At 34.6% G+C, this 23,001-nt stretch overlaps 1 protein-coding gene across 1 annotated transcript; it reads right to left on the bottom strand.

Annotated features, from left to right (window-relative positions):
* Window positions 1–6,887: 6,887 nt before the first annotated feature.
* Window positions 6,888–19,604, bottom strand: LOC149794667 (homeobox protein XHOX-7.1'-like). Its single transcript, XM_089964273.1, has 2 exons — window positions 18,965–19,604; window positions 6,888–11,004 (listed from the first exon to the last, which is right to left on the bottom strand). Exons 1-2 carry the CDS (start codon window positions 19,464–19,466, stop codon window positions 10,580–10,582), a joined length of 927 nt encoding a protein of 308 aa, XP_089820399.1. The 5' UTR covers window positions 19,467–19,604; the 3' UTR covers window positions 6,888–10,579.
* Window positions 19,605–23,001: the final 3,397 nt, after the last annotated feature.

Below are 23,001 nucleotides of genomic sequence, written 5' to 3' on the forward strand. Positions count from 1 at the left end.
GTGTTTCGTTGGGTGGCAACTTTCATGGCATTCGTAGTTCTTTATACCAGAACTTAAAGAAACAACTAACAGTTTTCTCCCCTTTGAAAACAAGAGGACCACATGTTGTCCAGGCAACGAGCAGATATCAAATTCTATGAATAAAATGAACACCTCTTGTCCAGGCAACGAAAAGTTATCACTCTGTGAAAACAACAGTACCGTTTGTCCAGGCCACAAATTTATAGTACTGACGACAAGGTAATATTTCACAAAACCACGAAAGTTAATCATTACGAAAAGCAATGAATATTCTCCAACTTGATAACGAGCGTCGTCACAAATAGTTGAAGATTAAAGTTTCGGCTAACTTCCACGTGGTGAAAAATATACGAATAATACGTTTTAACTCCTAGCTTAATATTCCACAAAAACATTGTGCCGTTTTTGATCGCCAAGATAAAAGTAGTTTGGCAGAGCCGGGTAATTGCAAATAGTAGTATATCTTTTTGAATCCTTCTAACTTCTCCATATATCCTCCTGTCATCATCAGCTTGCTATCTCACACAATACATATCTTTCAAAATAACACGGTCATTAAAATTGCAAATTTTCAGCATATAGATCAGAGGCAAGGGTAGTATTCATATATTCATGACCTCTATTATTTTGTTTTCAAATATACGGCTGATGTTATTCACTGTGATAGTTTATATTCTATGACGTTCATGCTCTGTACAAATGCTATAACGTACAGTTGGAAGCTTCAAGAGAAAGCGCCTAAAACACCAAAGGAAAGGTGCCAGCTTATAGTACAAGTCACACGAGTCATGTAGGCATTCAACACTGATTATTTCAGTAATGGGTACAAATTTTTATAATTTTAGTCTACATACAGTAGAACTTTGATTATCCGTCACCCGATTAGCCATCAGTCTCTGTTAACCGTCAGGGCATTATACGTCAACATTTTAAAAACAGATACATTTACATTTGTAGATATTATGATTTTTTTTTTGATGACCTGATCTGTTGTATAATAGTTGTAATGTTCATATTTTATTATCCGTCTGTTCTCATATCCGTCATGGTCTTTGTCCCGCACCTGACGGATAATCGAAGTTCTACTGACCCTTAAGTGGCAAGTAATCAGCTCATTTGGGTTCTTATACATCCATATTCCCTTGGAAGGTCATTATTTAGAAGCCGCGAGAGGTGCATACGGCAATTCAATGTTAAAGGTGAGATCCAATACAGTCCGGATAGAATGTCGCGCGCTGTGATGTCACAATGAAAGTTACGCATATTGTTAAACTAATTCGAACTACTCTCGATTAGGACGATTCCACTCGACGCGCTTTTATTTTTACCCAAGTTTAGTACATGGCCGTCATTGTAAAAGTCCATAGTGATAGATAATTTTGGTCTGAAAGTTTCTTGGTGACAATTAAGGTACAGATCATTCAATAATCAGGATTGAATAGACTTTGGTTAAAGAAAATTAGTGTCAAATTTTACTAGAACAACTTTATATTTCATTTAAAATGAATAAATGTGCATACATGGCCCATGTGACTTGTACTATAAACTAATCATCACAGTGGCGTCATTAGGATTGGTGTCACCCAGTGCGGTAACTCATGGTGTAATCCCCATGGACCTCCTTCCTGCACAAAAATTCCAAAGTTTTATAGAAGTAACCAGGGCCGGCGCCAGACTATCTGGCGCCCTAGGCAAGGTTAGATTCTGGCGCTCCCCCCCCCCCCGAAAATATCAATTTCAAAATTTATAAACAATAAATTTTTAAATTTTTTTCTTCAACATTTGAAATATTCGTATACGCGCGATTTTCACTCACTCATTTTGCTTGTTCCGGTCAGCCTGGTGTTTCGGTCAGGCTGAATCTACCCGATTATTTGTCCCTGTATAAAATAAACCAGGATAAAAAACGACCCTCAATAAAACTGAAATTTATTTATTTATTTTTCAAAACTGTTGTTGATTTGGAGAAATGCGCCCCCTGAAATCAGCGCCCTAGGCGGCTGCCTAGTTTGCCTATATGGTGCCTTGGAAGTAACTCACCGAATCACCCCATCGAACGCCTTCCTGCACAGCAATGAAAAATTGTATAGACAGTCATTTTTGTGTCACTTCCTCTGATGGTGTCACCCGGTGCGGTCCGCACACCCCGCACTCCACCCCCAGCAACGCCACTGAGTCATCATCTTGCACCATCATGCATTCCATAGCTGTTTAATCACATAATAAACTTTTCAATATACTCGTCACGTGTATCAATGGGTTAAGTATTAATGTGGGATGAAGAGTTCAATTGGCGCATACCTGCTGGTTGCTGTTATTTAATGTTATTTCTGCTTATTTTTGGTTGATGTTTTGATAACTTAAGAGTAGAGGAAAAGTTGCGTGATAGCTTAGAGAAGAGGAATTGTTCCGTGATAACTTAGAGTAGGGGAATATTTTTGTGATAACGTAGTGCAGGGGAATAGTTTCGTGATGACTTAGTGTTGAGGAATAGTTCCGTGGTAGCTTAGTGTACAGGAATAGGTGGCGCTCTACAGTTTCGTATTTTGCATAGGGAGGGTTAGAATTTTAAAGTAAAAGAATTTCCCCGGCTTTCCTCACTGGTTATACTTGCTATTTAAACTGACCTTGTATGTCTTAAGTATAGTTCAAATAACCTTTAATTCCCTTTATTTTGGTGTATGATTGATGGGTGTAATAGGGGTTATTGAATATACAGCTTGGCCTTACTCCAGATGTGTACCTTTCAAAAATGTGTTTGCTCCACTTGGTCGTTTTCACTTCCTGAACTTCAGAGTTAAATTGTATTTTTTTTAAAAAGCCATAACTTTTTGGCTTACATTTTATATATTTGGTAATTCATTCATTGCACTTTCAGAAGCTGGTATTATCTAGTCTGGCAAAATTAATTTTCCTTATTTTAATAGCTGCTACGAATGGTGTACAAGGGGGCAGTCATTTTAGTTAGCAGTGTGTTTAGATCTTATACAATTTCCAAAAGTACAATATCCAAAGAAACGTCAGCCACATTATATTAAAGTAGCATAGAGGTATGCCGTACATTCTCTCCACTGTGCATGTTTTAAATGCAAACAATTTCACCTTACATACGTCACTCTCTCAAAAGTACATAATAACTGGTGAGCGCCCCCATAGTTCCGTGATGAGTTATTGTACAGTAAAGGAATAATATCCGTGATGACTTAGTGTAGAGTAATAATTCCGTGATGAGTTATTGTACAGTCGAGGAATAGTTCCGTGACGACTTACTGTAGAGGAATAGTTCCGTGATAACGTAGTGTAGGGGAATAGTTCCGTGATAACTTAGTGTAGGGGAATTGTTTCGTGAGAACTTAGTGTAGAGGAATAGTTCCGTGATGAATCAGAGAAGAGGAATTGTTACGAGATGAATTACAGTAGAGGAAATAGTTTCGTGATGACATAGTGTAGGGAAGTTGTTCCGTGATAACTTAGTCTAGCGGATGACTTAGTGTAGAGGAATAGTTCCGTGATGACTTAGTGTAGAGGAATAGTTCCGTGAGAACTTAGTGTAGCGGAATAGTTCTGTGATGACTTAGTGTAGAGGAATAGTTCCGTGATGACTTAGTGTAGAGGAATAGTTCTGTGATGAATTAGTATAGAGGAATAGTTCCGTGATGAATTAGAGAAGAGGTTTGTTACAAGATGAATTATAGTAGAGGAATAGTTTCGTAATGACTTAGTGTAGGGAAATTGTTCCATGATAACTTAGTGTACAGGAATAGTTCTGTCATAAGTTAGTGTACAGTAGATGAATAGTTTAGTGATGAATTAGTGTGCAGAATAGTTCCGTGATGACTTAGTGTAGAGGAATAGTTCCGTGATGACTTAGTGTAGAGGAATAGTTCCATGATGAATTAGTGTACAGTAGAGGAATAGTTCCGTGATGACTTAGTGTAGCGGAATAGTTCCGAGGTAGCTCATTGTAGAGGAATAGTGCCATGATGACTTGGTGTAGCGGAATAGTTCTGTGACGATTTGGTGTAGAGGAATAGTTCCGTGATGAATTAGTGTTCAGTAGAGTAATAGTTCTATGATGACGTAGTGCAGGAACGCTCTGCTAACGATTTTAAAGAAGGATTCAATACATTCTAGCCTGATATTCACTCTAGATGTAAAGTCCTTTGCAATCAATAAGCAAATGGATATTATATGTGGCATCATTTACAAATCCTGAATTATAATGCGCAAAACTCTTATAGTATTACACATTTCAGCAATTAATAAGTAATGATAGCAGGGCGAGTACAATGCTGAAAGCTACTCTCTCAGCCCGAGTCCATCTTTAAGAATATACATTCAGTATAAACACCATTATGTTAGCTAGCCATTCACATCGTTTCGCATTGAAAATCGATGACACTTGGCCACATAAGCCGAATATGTCACACACCACAAAAGAAAGAAAGATACGAAAAAATAAAGCTACATATCGGAAATTCTGTGTCGTTCTCATTTAAATATCTCGTTATTTATTTATTTATTTATTTATTTATTTCGAAAATAGGTAAAACTAGTTGTGATATGACACAAGCAACTACTACTACTACTGCTACTACTTCTTCTGCTACTACTGCAACAACAACTACTACTACTAATAATAATAAAGGGGCCCCGAGTGGCCGAGTGGTCTAACGCGCTCATCTCACCCTGTCTGCGTTGGTTCGAGTCTAGGATTCGGCCAATGTGGGTATGTGAGAAAGCTTGCCAGTAGCTTCTCGTGGGTCGGTGTTTCTTCCCGAGGTTTTTCATGGTTCTTCCTCCACCATTAATACTGGCCACCATGCATAGTCTATCGTGTCCTGAAAATTGCGTTAAACCCCACATCAACACCAACAATCAACAAGCTACTAATAAAAATAATAATTAATAATAACAGTATTAAGAATAATAATTACAATATTTATAATAATACACTCACATATAAGTTATAAGACAAGAGAGAGAGAGAGAGAGAGAGAGAGAGAGAGATTGTAATTTGCATTCCGCTTATTTTTTTCTTGTGGGTCGCTCACTGTTACAGGCTCTGTACGGAGTACGGACACTTACTGCGAACGTCCTATTTCTTGCAGGAAGGTTCGTTATTAAAGGTCAGTTTTTATTCTCTTTCGGGTCATTATATCATGTATAATTTAGAATAGATCCCTTCTAGCAGTCAAACTGTAAACTGATATTGTAGAAGACTAAGAATAGATGTATCTGTAGAGACATTATACATGTAAAGACCCGTCTCGTAAATCTGACACAATTTGCGATATCTATCTCTAAAGGAAAGTGTGCAAGAAGTTCCAAATGAATTTATAACATACCGGAAGTGTGTACTACCCAAAATGTTTGGAGCAATATTTTCTTAGGATGGCAGTTTCTTGAAACTAGTACTAAATTGAAATGGTCGTAGGTCTTTTGTTTATTAAATAATAAGAAACTTTCATTTTTGAGTCAGAGAAGTGGTGTATCTAAGACCGTTTTATATCTTTAGAGAAATTTTATTTTTCTGATAATATCATGAAATAGGATCTCCCTTGCCATAATGAATGATCTGAACGTAACATGAATTGTAGTGGATTTGCTCAGATCGTATCTTGTATAAACCGAATGACAAATATAATAGTGTTCCCTCGTGAAATGTGAGAAAATTATCATGAAATATCTGTCAGGGTCTGGATGTAACGTGTTTGAAAATGAACACCCAACGTGCCATTTTGTAGCATCAGTTTCATTCGATGCTGCCGATGTCAACAACCCTGTACAATCGACTGAATTTAATTTCCAACCCGCGGCTGTAGATCCGTATTCGGAAAGCCTCTGATATGTCTGACAGTCGCCTATTAGGTCCAATTACGATAATTGCGCATATTAATTACAGGTTGCTCCAATCAATTTTGAGTACGCTAGTGTCTGAGATTACAGTATCAGTTGCGGAGAATATGCCCAATTAGATTCGATCAATTGAATCTAATGTCCTTTAATTCCCATTAACTTTAAATTGCCTTTGGCAGTTAGATCTGGGAAAACCGAGAGGGGCGTCGTGATTTCAAATCTTATCTGAGTTTAATACCATCAACGGAAAGAGAGAAGGAAGAACTTTGATAAAAGGGTTAAGATGAAAGGCACTAAAACAGAGCAATGACTCTCATACATTTTTATGGCGGCATAAAGCACCGCAGGTTTCGGGAACCAGACAATGGCATCGCTGTTCAGCTAATCGGTGTAGAAATTATGGAAGACAATTGATAACCTTTTATGCCTATACTGTCCACAGCATTTAGGGGTTTAGTTGCAAACTGGTAAATACAGGCTGGCAAAGATAAGACAGTGGATTGAAAAATGTTAGCAATTCGAATGATCAATATTTTATTTCGCAAAAAATATAGGATACACTAAAAAATGTATGGGGAGAGAGAGAGAGAGAGAGAGAGAGAGAGAGAGAGAGAGAGAGAGAGAGAGAGAGTTTGGGATTTTTAAGGTAGCTTTAACGATATTTCAGTCATATTGCTACGATGCTTGGAGTGTGACAGTTTATAGTGATGCCTAGCACTGTGGCATCATGCTGCAGACGCATAGCATCATGTCCCACCCAGTCATATTATACTAACAGCGGGCCGATCAGTCCTAACACTAACCTCTTAATGTCGCGCCAATTGAGGCAGCTGCTAGTAGCATTTTTATAAATCTTCAGCATGACTCGACCGGGTTTTGAACCCGTGACCTCTCGCATTCGAGGCGGACGCTCTAACCACTAGGTCACCCACCGGGAGAGAGAGAGAGAGAGAGAGAGAGAGAGAGAGAGAGAGAGAGAGAGAATAAAGGAAGACAGACGCACGTACTAACTTATAACTGTTTTACTGCAATATTATCAGCAATACACTTGAGGTGAGAGTCACTTTGGACTACTCTATATGTAGCGTGGCACATAGATTAAAATGTATTTCTCATCACGAAACGCATGCTATTGGTACCCCTCGGATGCAAGAGGTCGCTGGTTCGAACCCCGACCGAGTCATGCCAAAGACTTATAAAAATGGTACTAGTGGCTGCCTCGCTTGTCACTTAGCAATAAGGGGTTAGTGTTTGGACTAGGATAATGTGGCTGGGTGGAACACGATGCTACATGTCTACGGCATAATGCCCCAGTGCTAGACATCGCCATAAACTGCCACATTGCAGACATCGTAGCGATATGACTGAACATGTTTAAGCTACCTTCAAATTCCAAATCAAAAACACAAACACATACTCTTGGCCCCGTAGAAATATGTGAAATGCTTACACTTGGTACCATAGGGGCGCTCTACAGATATTATGAACCACTGAGAGAGTGACCGGTGTACAGACGTACGGTTAAATTGTTTGCAATTGCAATATGCGCAATAAAGAGAATGTTGGCATAGCATACCTCTAAGTTACTCTCATGTACTGTGGATGAAATATCTTTGGATGTTATACTTGTTGTTATTGTAAATAATTTAAGCACACAGCTAACCAAAATGACGGCTCCCATGTGCTCGAAAAATCAGCCTGAATTAGTCTAAAGCAAGCTATCTTTAGCAGTTCTTGGAATTTGAAAAAATGCATTTTGCCAGGCTGTAATGAATGAATTACCAAATAAATAAATAATAAGAAAGTTATTTTATCTTTCTTCTTATAAATAATTTACCTTTCAAATTCAGGAATCGAAAATCACCAAGCGGAGCTAGCCGTTTTGCTAAATGCACATTTGAAGTAGAGCCAGCATGTATATTATATAACTACACCAACAAAACATACATACAAGAAACTAAAAATTGAAATTTATTGTAACGATTTCTAAGATATACAGGGCCATTTTAAATATCCAGTATAACCAGTCAGGAAAACGGGGAAAATCTTAATCTTTAAAACTCAAAACCCTATGACAAAATACGAAACTGTTTAGCGCCAGCATAGATGTATGTTCTGATCATGAAATGCATACGCTCGGTAGCATAGAAGACGATTTCATTGAGATGGAGCAGGAATTGGATTCCATAAGTCTAACAAATGATATCATTCAGCAATGCAATTTAGAAGAAGAAAAAAAAACTTATTTAGTCACGTATTTACTTGGAATTTTCAGAAAATAAAAATGTAAAGAGTCAAGCATCCTAATTAAAAATCATCTGACGCAACACGCTTTTGAATATATATATATATATATATATATATATATATATATATATATATATATATATATATATATATATATATATATATATATATATATATATATATATATATATATATATATTCGATTTCAAAAAGTTTGTTTTCTTTTTTAAAAAAAACCCATAAAATCAGCTTCTGAAATAATTACTTATTTAGGTTAACATTGGAAACGTTACTGGTCGTGTTTTGTTTTCAGTTTAGTTTGTTCGTGTTGTCGGTATCGGTGTATTTCCATTTAAGAAGAGAAGTAGTGTGTGTGTGTGTGTGTGTGTGTGTGTGTGTGTGTGAACTTATAGTAATATCCAGCACTGAGGCATGATGGTGCAGACATGTGGCATCTTGTCCCACCCAGTCACATTATCCTGACACAGGGGCTCTAAGTCCTGAGCGCCAAGCGATGCAGTTGCATGTACCAATTTTAACAGTATTTATTATGACTCGGCCGGGGTTAGAACCCGCGACCTCCCGCATCCAAGGACGCTCTAACCACTTAGATCGCAGTAGCGGTCCATCTGAGAAGAAGAAAATGAGAAGAAAGACCTAGAATAAGAGGAAGACATAGATGACGAAAAAGATAAATGTATTGGAAAATAATGGGAGCGATAGCTAGAGTGGGAGAAAGTTAGACAGTGGGAATATATTGAACTTGCTTGTCGAAATTTTGAATAATTAAATGGTATTAAATCACTTTGATAACGAATGTTTTATTTGAGACACTTGTAGTTGATTGCAGATATATGGTACATTTTAAGAATGGTGTACAGTAAATGTCTCTTGATTATCGTGCTTTATCACACAGCATGATTCCTACCAAATTGACCTCTAACCCGAGACACTTAACATATTGACCTGTTCATAACGCACAAGCAATTAAGAACGCCATTAACCCAGATTAGGTGTCAATTAATGAGACTGCATATTAAAGTCTACGCGGTTAGTTTGAAATAGTAAGTGGAATAAACTGTGACGTGACAGGTCTATCAACACATTATACTACAGATGATCTAGGCCCATGCAATAAACTATGTCGACACAGATTTGTTAACACATACTACGCACGATCTGGGCCCATGCAATAAACTATGTCCACAAAGATCTGTCAACACTTTGGGCCCTTGCATTTAACTGTGTCGACACAGATTTGTCAAAACATCATACTACGGATGATATGTGCCCATGCAATATAAACTATGACGACACAGATTTGCCAAAACATTATACTACATAAGATCCGGGCCCATATAATAAACTGTGGCGACACCGATCTGTCAACACAATTTACTGCATATGCGAGCCCAAGCTATAAACGTTAAGGACACAGATCTGTTTAGACATTATACATAGACGATCTGGGCCTAAGGTGTTTGCAATATGTAGTGCGTTATAAACAAGTAAATACATTAGATCGGACCTAATATGGCGAGCAGTTAATCCTACAGGTTTCACTAAACTTTAACATTTCTATAAATATAATTTTTTAATGTTCTACCTTTCTACATAGGCATTTAGCTAAATTATGTGTAATCAAGAGGTCAAGGGGATGGTTTATTAGTGGCTTAGGGTCACACATGACATCCAAATGGAACAAACAAACAAATGTAAAAAATATAAATAAAATAAACATGCAAGGTAGAGTCTGGTCTCACTATCTTCTAGGTGAAATCTTGATGCCATGCCTCAACATGGATTCCACCTTTAGCACTATATTTATCCACTCTGTATCGCAGGAACGAATGTGGTACGTCATGTCAAAGAAATTATAACTGGTAGATTGTACGAGATGCACTCATCCAGGTAACAATGTTATTGAAATTTCACGCAATATTAAACAGGAATTCGGAGTACCTCGGTTGCGCATTTTTCGACGACTCAAATATATTTGAAAAGTGTATCGATTTAGTGAGCACATTTGTAAAAGTATTTGTTGTCATCGATGCTAATGGTATACCTTTTATGATCTAGTGGCAGACAAAATAGCCACTTTAAAGAATTATATCACCGAACAGGTATGTTGAACGGTACGGAACATATGAAATTAAGAATATTTAGTTATCCAGTCCTTTAGATGTTTGGGTTCTTCATCTTCCTTCCATTAATTACGTTTCTTTATTTTGAAAAAAGGAGTCGTCTTCTCAAGACTTCAATGGGAGACCTTGCACAAATAATGTCTTAAAACAAAGAAAATATATCACATTGCAATATAAATAATCTCACAATCATACATTCTTTGCATTTTCGCATTAATTTGCAGTACAATGTTATGTATACAAATAAATTTGTGCAAAAGAATATCCCTGAAAGAGTACAATATGCGGATAGTATTTGTCATTGAACACTAATGGTGGTATACGCTTCCAACACTCGTCGCAGGATACGAATATCCAAATGGCGCAGAAAACATATGTGGAAAGACTTGAGGTCTGAACTGACTGTACAGTGCAGCCGCCGCCGGAAACGTTATGCTTACTGCCGGTGGCAACATTGGCTTACTGGCCATCTTTAATTTTTCTAATTCTGCTTCGTGAAGTCTTTTTGCTTTTGCTCTCCTGTTTTGGAACCAGATTTTCACTTGTGTCTCAGTCAAATTTAAGGAGGCTGAAAACTCGGCTCTTTCAGCGATGGATAAATACTGTTTTTGTCTAAATTTTCTTTCCAAAGCAAGAAGTTGTGATGTTGTAAATGGTGTCCTTGGTTTTCGGTTGGCTTTGTGTTTCCTCAGTGTGCACTTCTGTGGATTTATTCTTTGTGGGCTATCTAAACCTGAAAATAAATTAATTTTTTGTTTAACTTAAGCATAACAAAGTATAAATACTGATGCAAATAAACCAAATATGACCTAACAAAACACACGTTTAGGATTAGAGCAATTCGCTGTAACACACCAAAACTGTAAACATGAACTTATATAAACGAAGAATAATTTGTCAAGCAAGTTGAGTTTTGTAACTTAGTTACATACTAAACAACAATATACTACAAGCATGTAAAAACGAGAAAACAGTAGTGAATTATTAATGTGTAGTGATTTTAAAGTTGTTTTTTTTTTTTAAAGTGAAAAACCTTCATCACTTTTATGAGTTTTTTGAGTCATAGCTACAGATTTTGAAACAAATAATTAAATATATACCAAACAACCAAACAACCGACGTGCCTATCTAACTAACTACCTACCTAACATCGCAAGCAACTAGTAAATTAAGAAACTTATAAACTAAATATAACACTAATAAACCAGCGTACCAACTAAGGTACTAATGAGAGATTGAATGGAAAAAGGAAGTTAAATTCTAATGACAGAAAATCACTCCAAAGCGAAAGATAAAAATGAAATTTGGCATTTCATTGGGGCTGTCTATTAAAAACCTGTCTTTGGATGAAGGAGGACTGAGATAGCTATATTTCAACACATAACTGAATAGTATTTACATTGTTAAGTCTAAGTTGTACGCGATCTTATTTTTCAATTGAAATTAATGTTCCATTTATTTAATCACAGATATATTTGTTATTCAAAGGCATCAGTCACACAGTCATGTCCTGAGTACTCGATTCAATGCAAGAGTGTAGATTTCTGTAGGACAAAAGAACATGATGCTCCAAGCAGATATGCTAAGAACTATAAAGGCAGCAAACTTTTTACACTTTTTTTTAGAGCATACTTAATCTTGACGACAAGAATGGTATATAACCCTTCTAAAGCATACACTTGACTAACAATACAATACGATGTATATTCAAAATCCTGGGACAAATAAACCAAATTCAATACATTGTATATTTAAAATACGAGGACAAATAAACCTCAGAACAGAAACAAAAAGCTTTCTTTTACAATGTCACAAATGTTGAACAGAAATTAAGAAAGACCCCTGTTTCCTATAAGTGAAAAACATTTGGTACACTACTGTTTCCTGTAAGTGGAAACATTTGGTACACCCGTTTCCGGTAAGTGAAAACATTTGGTACACCCGTTTCCGGTAAGTGAAAACATTTGGTACACCACTGTTTCCAGTCTATACTTCATCTTGCCTTCCAATTTTCTATTTCTGTTTATTTTTTTTTAAAAATTGAGAAGAAATATGAACAAAGTTATTTGCTATAAACATTTATTCTTAAAAGAAAAATTACGGTCTAAAAAAATTGATTAACCATGCAAATATTAGGTAGGAAGGTATAAAAACCGAGTCATTTACCTCTTTCAGTTGGACAAATAACAGTTTTTGATTGGTCATTGCCAATGATCATATAATAATATTATTATGGATTATACATAAAACCAATGAAAATATATTTAACCCAGGGTAAACAATCAAATGTATCAAAATCCATTTTTCTAAAGCAATTATACTAATAATGCCCAAAATATTAACTTGATTTTTCTTCATTTTGAGCCATTTTTATACAAACTCAAACAATGCTTTCTGGTATTTTGTCAAAAAATGTAATTTGAAACAACAAAAAAAGAATATATTGACTAGTTTTTTTTGTAAATATTTAAACAGAATAGCATATTTATATCGAGTAACAAGAGAACTGGATTTCCTACTTCTCCTTCTAATCATTATTATTATTATTATTATTATTATTATTATTATTATTATTATCATCATTATTATTATTATTATTATTATCAGTAGTAGTAGTAGTAATAGTAGTATCATCATCATTATCATTGTTATTATTATTTAATATTATTATCAATACTATTATTTATATTATAATCATCATCATTATCATCACCATCATCATCGTTATTATTATTATCATTATTATTATTATTATTATTATTATTATTATTATTACTACTACTACTACTATTATTTTTTTATTTATTTTACAACTCCGTTAGGTAAAAGCCCTCTGTTTACTTAGACAATAATCATCTTTCTGATCTAAATATTTCATTACATTAATGTTTCAATCTGATGGAACCGAGAAAAAACCATATAATGCCTTTGATGATTCTATTACGCCGTATAATAATAAGCAACACAATTTGATCACGTTTTTCATATTAACATATAAAGATAAGAACAGACCGAATGAACTTAAATGAACAAAAAATTCAACTTATAAGTGACGTATACCGGGGATGACATAGGTATAAAATGTTGTTGTTGTTGTTGTTGTTATTATTGTTATTATTATTATTATTATTTTTATTATTATTATTATTATTATTATTATTATTATTATTATTATTATTATTATCTTTTTGTGTAACGCCGCAATTGGTATTACCTATTTTCTAAATAATAAATAAATAAATAAATAAATAAATAAATAAATAAATAAATAAATAAATAAATATTTTTTTAAAGACTTTATGTGGTCTCTCCTGTTCGCTATATGTGGCCAAGGATCGTCGATTTTCAAGGCGGAACAAAGAGGATCGACGAACCTAGACTAGCTAAGATTTTAATCTTTTAGTGGATGTATTTTCTTAAAGGGGGACTCGGGATGAGAGATAAACGCTTGCCGTAGCACTCACCCCATTATCAGTATCGATCACTAGCTGAAGTGTGTAATACTATCAAAGTGTAGGGCCTGAGAATTCAGCATCAGTAAATTATGCCACCGATAAGACGCGAGATTATTAAATTCAAGCCTGGGGCATATGGTCAACGAAATCTACCGATCTCAGACTTGCTGGAGAAGCTTTAACGTAATTTCATTAAATGTTCACTCATTAACTTTGTAAACTAATGTTCCTCGCAATTGTCCAAATCAGTCACTAGCATCAATGAAAGTTGTAATCAGAGTACCTGTTGCACATCGGTTTGTGGAAAATGATGCACTGTTCTTTCATCTTCGGACCATCAGAATATGTTAGCTTTTATTTGTTCTATCAATCTTTGAAGGGAGAAAATGTCCAGAAATTAGTGTCAGGGTTAATTTCATTAAATTATAACACCGGAAAGTTTCTGACCGCGATGGCAAATATAATTCATACATTAAAACAGTAAGAAAAAAGACGATAACCACGTGAATGTTCATATAGATACAAAATAATTCACTTTAAACAGGAAAATAGTATAAAATCAATTATTTTATAACATATTATCTTTAACACTTTTACGTTATCGCTTTGGAGGCTCTAAAGGTAGTAACTCTAATGATAATTTCGACATTACATCATCCTCGGCATTCAACCAATCAAACACCGCTACCTGACTCATTCGAGAAGGTGATTGACTAAATTTTTATCTTTGTATACCTTTGTCTTCGATAGCTAAGAAATCCTTCTAGCCCGTATGTTCACATTATCAATACTTTCAAAACAGACAACCGAAACGTTGATACGAACACACGAGAGGAAATGCACAAAATTAGCTAATATATTGTGCATTTTTATGATATATTGAAATAAGAGACGACGTGACAGATTTTATTTTCACTTATTTCAATGAATTATTATTGCACGTTACTTCGTGTCTTTTATAGACTTATGATTCTGTCAAATTCAAATAGACATATGATTCTGTCATATGTCAACTTCCACATGGCGACGCAGCATTGCCATAATACACATAGACATACGTTTCTGTCAAATGTCAGCATCGAAATGGCGACGCAGCATTGCCATAATACACATAGACATATGTTTCTGTCAAATGTCAGCATCGAAATGGCGACGCAGCATTGCCATAATACTTATAAGTTTATTTGGTATAAAGACAAAAACAAAATAATATCAATGAACGCAAAAGAAAATCTGGTTTGTTCTAGAAATGATACGTAAAACTTATTTCTGAATCTGAAGAATTCCCAGAATGAACTTAAACAAGTCGAATAAAGCATTTAACTATGTAGGAACGATAACGCGTATCTCAATAATGATATTTAATTAACAAATTTAATTAAGAAAATAATCACCAGTACCTGTGCTGGGCCCCATTTTAGAATAGGAAAGGGAAATGGATCCCTAGGGAAAGAAGAAGATCGGAAAAATCTATTTGAAAGTTGAGTGACGAGTGTAACAGTCACATGAAATCGGCTCTGTGAAACGAATCTAGTTACATTATTAGTTAAAATGAACTACAACAACAAAATTAATGATGACTCCTTTAACACATAAAACGATATATGTTAAAACATAAATTTCAAAACTATTTTGCTAGCTTGTAACATTCCTATTTAGAATAACTTTATTTAAATATGATTATATAGAATTATGCCCTCCCCCCTTATGTTTTGCTGATATGCAGAATACCGTGTCAAAATAACGAGCAAACATTGAGTGCAACGTATTCTTATTCATAAACTTCAAAAATACTTTGAAATAACGATTACATATTCTACTTTTGTTATTCCCATCTGTTAGTTGAATCCTATTGTTTCTTTATTGTTATAATCAATAATCTAAGTATCTTGTAAAGACTGAAAACTCTCTCTCTCTCTCTCTCTCTCTCTCTCTCTCTCTCTCTCTCTCTCTCTCTCTCTCTCTCTCTCCCCCTCTCTCTACTCGTTGCAAATTATAGGAACGCGATTATCAAAAGTCAGTTATATTTTGAAAAACAGGCCGAACAAATATTTCTTGAAAAATAATAGGTGTCATTGCGATGTATATTTTCCCTGTTTTGTTTCTTAATTACGTTAACGAATCTTTTCCCGACTGAAATCCTTGAAAATCAGTCGAGTTAAAATGTGAAAAAGTTGTAAAGAACAAAATGTGTCTAAAATTCTGATGCGTATTTGTTTCGAAAATTCTGATGCGTAAGTAATTTTGCACACAAAAAAATTGTGGGAGTATCTTTCATTTATACCGTTAAATTAACACTGAAAGTTCCATGTTCAATACAACTATATTTTAAAAGAGAAACCTTCCAAGCATTTGTATTTGTCAAATAAAAGTAGACAAGCATTATATTTGAAGCTATTCTATTTTTTTAAATTAAGGAATTTCTCGGTGTGGTAATCAACAAAACATTTTCAAGAGATACATCTCTTGACTGCATAGCATTTGCCCTTAATCAGAACGTATAAATGTACGAATTGCTTCATTTAAAATATATACAAATTGTGTTATGTAAAGTGTTCAGAATCTTTAATCCAGTCCCCATCATATGGTATGGTAGGTCAATACATAAAGTAATAAACAAAGCAAAGTACAATCCATTGATACAAATTGTGATTCATAATTTATTTATAAAATCTCATCCCTTAGTATCAGCATCACCAAGATCATAATTATTATCAATATCATCATCATCCTTATTAGTAGCTTCATCGCCAACGTCATCAAAATCGATATCATCATCATCATCACCAGCAGCAGCAGCAGCAGCAGTATTAGTAGTGGTATTAGTAGTAGCAGTAGTAGTATCGTCAGCATCAGTATTAGTCCTGCTCTTATTTTATTTTTCTTGTTGTCTTTACTCCAGTTGTTGTTATTATTAATGGATGATGATGATGACGACGACGACGATGATGATGACGACGACGATGATGATCGGCTATTTTATGAAACGCTCCACGTTTGTAAATCAAAAAGAATTTTTCACTATTTTCATTTCTCAGCCATAAGCAGAAATATTTTCAATTTAATATAAGTGTGTGCTTAATTTTCGGACCCCCTGGGTAAACACTTACTCGTTGTATATGTAAATAACGTTCTCCAGTTAGCATATGAAACTGAACAGCAGTCTCTAAGAACAAGGATTTGAAAGCAATTTATTTCTCAAAGATTAATTATAGTGACCTACTTTCTAGCAGTGAATACAATTTATTTCTCAGAGATTAATTATAGTGACCTACTTTCTAGCAGTGAATACAATTTATTTTAAACAGCAACAAAAAAATCCTTTGAGCATAGTGAATACAATTTATTTCTCAGAGATTAATTATAGTGACATACGTTCTAGCAGTGAATGCAATTTATTTTTCAGATATTAATTATAGTGACCTAATTTCTAGCAGTGAATCCTTTGAGCATAGTAACATTTCTTCATCTAACGAAACCTGATTAAAATCGCATTCAACACAATAGTATAATTTGTAACTGATTGATTGCCTTCTAACTATGTCCATAATTAATTGCAGCCGTTAATAGAAGAGCAATTCCTATTATATTTTTATTTAATTGCAGTCGTTAATAGAAGAGTAATTCCTATTATGTTCATAATTAAATGCATCCGTTAATAAAACAACAATTCTCACTATATCCTTTATTAAATTTCAGCCGTTAAAAATTGATAATTCTCACCATATCGATAATTAAATTGCTGCGGTTAATAAAAAAGTGATTCTCACTATACCCGTTATTAAAAACAACTCTTAATAAAGGTAGTTTCCACTATATCCTAACTAAATGCAGCCGTTAATAAAATGGCAATTATTTATACATTGATAATGATGAAAATAACATTGTTTTGAGTAAAATTATTAAAATTAAGATATTATCCCCTAATCTTCTACGATTCTTTGAAACGGGGGAGGAGGACGGTAAATGATGGGGCAGAGTCTGGTTAGTCGATTGATAAATTATAAGATAATATTTCATATAAAACCAAAACGGAATATTTCTGACTTGAGATAAATATATCAAATTATTAATTTTTCCAACCTTCATAGCTTTTACTATAGATGTCGTCCGGTATTTCATAAAGAAGCACAGGGCATGAGACCTTAAACAAATCATAAACACCAGACATAATCTAAATATGGGTAGTTTGTTGTTAATGTCATTTAAACAAAAATAAAAAGGAAGAAGGAAACGATTTTATAATCCATTTATTATAATTAAATTTTTAAGTGGGGGCGGGGAGGTAAAAATTATTAAATTCATATCCTATAACAATAACATTCTGAGAGTGGAAAATTGCATCTATAAAACTATGTCTACCCCCCCCCCCCATTATGTATCCATGACATAAAGAGTTTCTAATACCAACCTTTAGTTTTAATTTAAGAACCTCTCTCCCAGAGTTAATGACCCCATACAAGTAGTTAATAAATCAGAATCAGATTTAATGTTTAACTACTCATAAAATCGCAATTTGCTACCTTTCTTTATAAAATATATATTTTGCGATAACAATCCAGAAATCGAATTATAAAAACTACAGGTTCTCTTTGTCATACAGACGATATCAGACCCACACCCTCATCACAGCTGTAGAATAATTACCTGTCTAAGACAGCAATTTTCCAACCGAATGACAACGACGTAATAACTCTATTGATGCGGTGAATATTTTCATTCAGAATAAGAAATACATTTCTCTTTTCAGTCCTCTCAAATGTTGCAACAAAGATGTGGATCGAGATAAGGAAATAGTTTATTTTTTAAATGAAATCTTATTTCCATTTGCTTTTATGTAATATAGATTGCTATTTTCTTGACTGAACCTTGTATATATTATAATATGCAACAAAATCAATATACTATATGTATTGTGTAGTATCAAAAATACGTCATTACGATTACATTTTTATTTAGATTTATAGCTTTTGCGGGACATCTGATTGTTTAAGAAGATAATAACTCTTAGAATAAACTTATTTAAAAACAATAAACAAAAGAAATAAAGCAGAAAACATAAAATGAATGATCCACGTCAACATGCATTTTATGGGCACTTGTTCACAAGAAATGCTTCACAAAAAATTTTCCCCGTTCAAAATAGTTTAAAAATCCTTTAGTTGCGAAGTGTATCACTTCTTCTTACTTGCAGAGTACCCATATCACAAGATTCAAAATATGAATTTTAATACTTACGTGATGGTGGTGATGCTCTAGAACCTGTGAGCCAGGGAAAGCCGGGCGCTAACGATATCCCATGTGGCCAACGGGTGTCGGTACCGGGGCTGGGTAGAAATGCGGATGGAACACTATCGGAACACTTAATAGACTGCGGTTTACCTAAAATTCCATCCACAGTGAACGAATGAGATTTGGACGGGGAATGAGATGAATTAGAATCGTTAGTTCTCGCCGTTTTAGGCGAGTCTTCAGTTTCATGAACGTTGCAATTGTCTTGCTCATCGTTCTTGGGGTTTTCTGAAATTATAGAATCCACACTGAATCTTAAAGGTCCTTTTTGTTGACGGTCTGTAGTTATGTGTCCATTTTTAACCTTGCTGGTTACATTTGTATCATTCTCGCCGAAACTTCTCTCCTTAGTGTTCATTTTTTCTAATTTCTCATCTAAATCAGGGGAGCTCGATTTTGGTTTACAAAATGCAGAATGACTACTAATTGTTAAAGCCATCGGTTGCATTTTTCTGCTTAGTCCTAATTTCACGCATTGATGTCAAAGAATTGCGTCCAAAGTACACATTCCTTTGTTTCAGTGCAAGATCGAGATAGCCGTAAGTTTCTTAAACTTGTACAACTGATTATTTCGGCAAGTTTACAGCAGAAGACATACCCCTGCAATAGGAAGTGACGTCACCGCTGAGTCGCCAGACGATAGGTGCGCATACAAATTAGCCGATAATGAGATATCAGTTACGGCGCAGTGACTGGCTAGAGTTAATATCTTCTTAATTTATTTACTTCTCGACAGGCAAACACGATGAAGGTAAACAAATCATTGGTTCACTGGAAGTGTTCTGTCTGATTAAATGACCCATAGAATAACGTTTAATGCAAACATAATAGAGCGCTTTTTCCGGCTCCTGATCACATTGCCACGAGGCGCGGGCTCAGTGTGTGATGATATCAAGTTTGCCTATAATAACAGCATCAGGGTAACGTTTGAAAAGGTCTGGAATGGCTTGTAAATTAAATTTGTTTAACAAAAACGATTTTTACACTGATCTCGCTCGCTCCATGGTTATCAATTACTCCCAGGCAAGCACACCCCTAATTTAGCATCCTAATAATTTGGTAGTAACTCACCGATACAGAAAGGAGCTGGTTGGTATTTACGGTGTTGTGGCGCCACGGCCGTCTCCCTGTGTAAAGGGAAGAGACCCGACCCCTGACAGCATGTCCTCCTTCACACACGTAAATTGCACCCCACGTGTCAGTCTGAGCGATCGCTTAAAACTTTTTTAAATATATTTTATCTTTCTGGATGTTTGCTTGAAACGTAAACACAACATTTAAGCATGTTCCTTTGTTATTTTTATCAAAATGAAACTGAATGCTAGATACGGTAGAAAAATAGTAGAATTGTAAATATTCACATACTAATTTGAAATACGTCTAAATAATTGAGATATATGAATATAGCGATCATTGATATATATTAAAAATTTGCAGAGAAAAAACACAAGCTGAAACTGATGGTGTTGAAATATTTATTAAGTCATGAAGGTATGTATTTGTGTTCTTGTTCATTTACGAAAAACTGCTACCTTGAAATTACACAATTCGTTTATATTTTTCGATTTGCCTATTGTTGCGTAAAAGTAATCAAAAGAAGGAATTCAATCAATTTGTTGGCAGTTGAAAAGACTGGTAATTTCTTCCTTATCCTCTAAGGAAACGGTCTTCTTTGAAAGGCTCCCTCGTATGCAATTTGCTTGATAATTCGTTCCCTAATGTTCGATAATAGAAGAATACGTGAAAGCTGTTGCTTTTTTATATATGTTGCGTCATTGTTTCTTCATCGCAACCAACAATTATCACCTTTGTCAATCATCTTGTGCAGGTAGCATTGTCATCATATTGTGTAATTTGCTTTAAATTTGTTATTAATTAGTTTGTTGCCATGATTATCTATATTCATTTGACTTTATTTATTTATTTATTTAATTATTTATTTATTTATTTATCTATTTATTGAAAAGTAAAAAAACAAAACCATATTCTAACTTCACTAATAATCACGACAACGACAAGCTAGGCATATTACTTGTCAAAACGTCATTAATAATAATAAAACAATTCTTGCTTTTATTTGCAAAAAATGCGAAGTTGCCAAGGTTGAAAAGATTAAAAAGTTTCTAAAACGAAACGTGAAAAATTGTTTCACTTTCAAGTAATTTGTTAAATAATTATTCATTTAGAAAACAAAGCGAAAAAACTTTAACTTATGCATAGATGTTGCCAAGAAAGCGTGTAATGCAAAATTTTCTTTGCCAGACGTATCCCAAATAAGTTGACAGTAAAGCTTTTGCCTTTTAATGTCTCACCTGCAAATCTATTTCACCTTTGTAACCATTAATTATATTCCATGTTAATCACCAAACGCATGGATCATTTTTTTTTATAAAAATCTATTGAATTATCAATTTAATTTTATAATTTGACTTTATTCAGTTGGTTATTCTACATACATACATACATACATACATACATACATACATACATACATACATACATACATACATACATACATACATACATGCATCCTAATTCCTAATATATACGTACGTACATACTTGCGTGCGTGCGTGCGCCTGCATGCATGTAGATAGGTAGGTAGGTAGGTGTATATGTATGTATGTATGTATGTATGTGTGTATGTATGTATGGATGCATGCATGCATGCATGTAGGTAGGTAGGTAGGTAGATAGATATATAGGTATGTATGCAGGTAGGTAGTGTGTGTGTGTGTGTGTGTGTGTGTTTGAGATAATTACAAATTACAACCAGAATGCATTGTTTTCGACACAAACGCAAGAAGTGGGAAAGTTGGAAAAATAAACTTTTTGAAGAAACAAACTTTTATTAGAAATGTAAGTATCTCAGTCAGTAATTTCATATCTATCACTTAATGTTTAAACGTATCTCGAAATCGGACGATTTGTAACAATAAGGTTACGGTGGCCAGTTTGTGCGTGATATTATTAAAATAGGGTGCAATAAACCAATTTGTGAGTGATTGAAAGTAAATATATTTTAATCTACCCCTTGTAAAAGAATGTATAGATTTCTTTGTCCCTACATAAGCATGCTATTTGTTGGAAAATTATTTGTAATTGAGGTAAACAGGAAAGCTGTTAACGTTTCTTTTCTTTCCTGTTATTATCCCACCCATGTAACCCATCAATTATCACCCGTGTCAAACACCTTCTACAGGATGCATATAGTTAGCCATTTATTTATCTAAATCACTAACCATTTGTATCAATAAATGTGTTATACTTTAAATGTTTGTCATTTATTTATTTATTTATTTATTTATTTATTTATTTATTTATGTTGTTGTTGTTGTTGTGTGGTTTAACGCCATTTTTCAGCACACGATATGCTATACATTGCGGACTGTATTAATGGTGGAGGAAGAACCCGGGAAAACCCCGGAAAAAACCACCGACCCACCAGAAGCTACCAGCAAGCTTTCTCACATACCCTTATTGGCCGAATCCGAGACTCGATCCCACGCAGGCAGAGGTGAGATGGCAGTGATCCGTAACGGAGAGCGCTTTGGACCACTCGGCCACTCGCGGCACCATTTATTTATGTTAACACGTTCTTTAGTGACTTGTTTGTATCTTTCTTTTTCTCTTCCTCTCCTTTTATTTTCTATCTATTTTTTTTATATATCTACATATATATACATAAAATCTAAATAAGGACTGCTCCGGTGGCCTACGTGGGTAGATTGTCCCCTCGGATGCGGGAGATCGAGGGTTTGAATCCCGGCTGAGTCATATTAATGTCTTATAAAAATGGTACTAACTGCTGCCTCGCTTGGCGCTCAGCTTCAAGATGGTAGTGTTAAGACTGGTCGGCCTGATGTCAGAGTAACGTGACTGGATGGAACATCATGCTACATGTCTGCAGCATAAACAGTCACACTGTAGAAATCGTATCGATATTACTGAAAAATTGTTAAAGCTACGTTAAAATCCAAATC

Source organism: Sinohyriopsis cumingii, chromosome 7 (assembly GCF_028554795.1).
Source record: "Sinohyriopsis cumingii isolate HCF-2022 chromosome 7, ASM2855479v2, whole genome shotgun sequence".
Taxonomy (NCBI): domain Eukaryota; kingdom Metazoa; phylum Mollusca; class Bivalvia; order Unionida; family Unionidae; genus Sinohyriopsis; species Sinohyriopsis cumingii.

What these genes read in the sequence shown, in the direction of transcription:
- LOC149794667 (XM_089964273.1), bottom strand. Translation starts at nt 19,466, where the DNA reads ATGCAACCGATGGCTTTAACAATTAGTAGTCATTCTGCATTTTGTAAA. An exon ending in TAGAGCATCACCACCATCAC is followed by an intron (nt 11,005 to 18,964) that starts GTAAGTATTAAA and finishes ATTTATTTTCAG; the next exon opens with GTTTAGATAGCCCACAAAGA.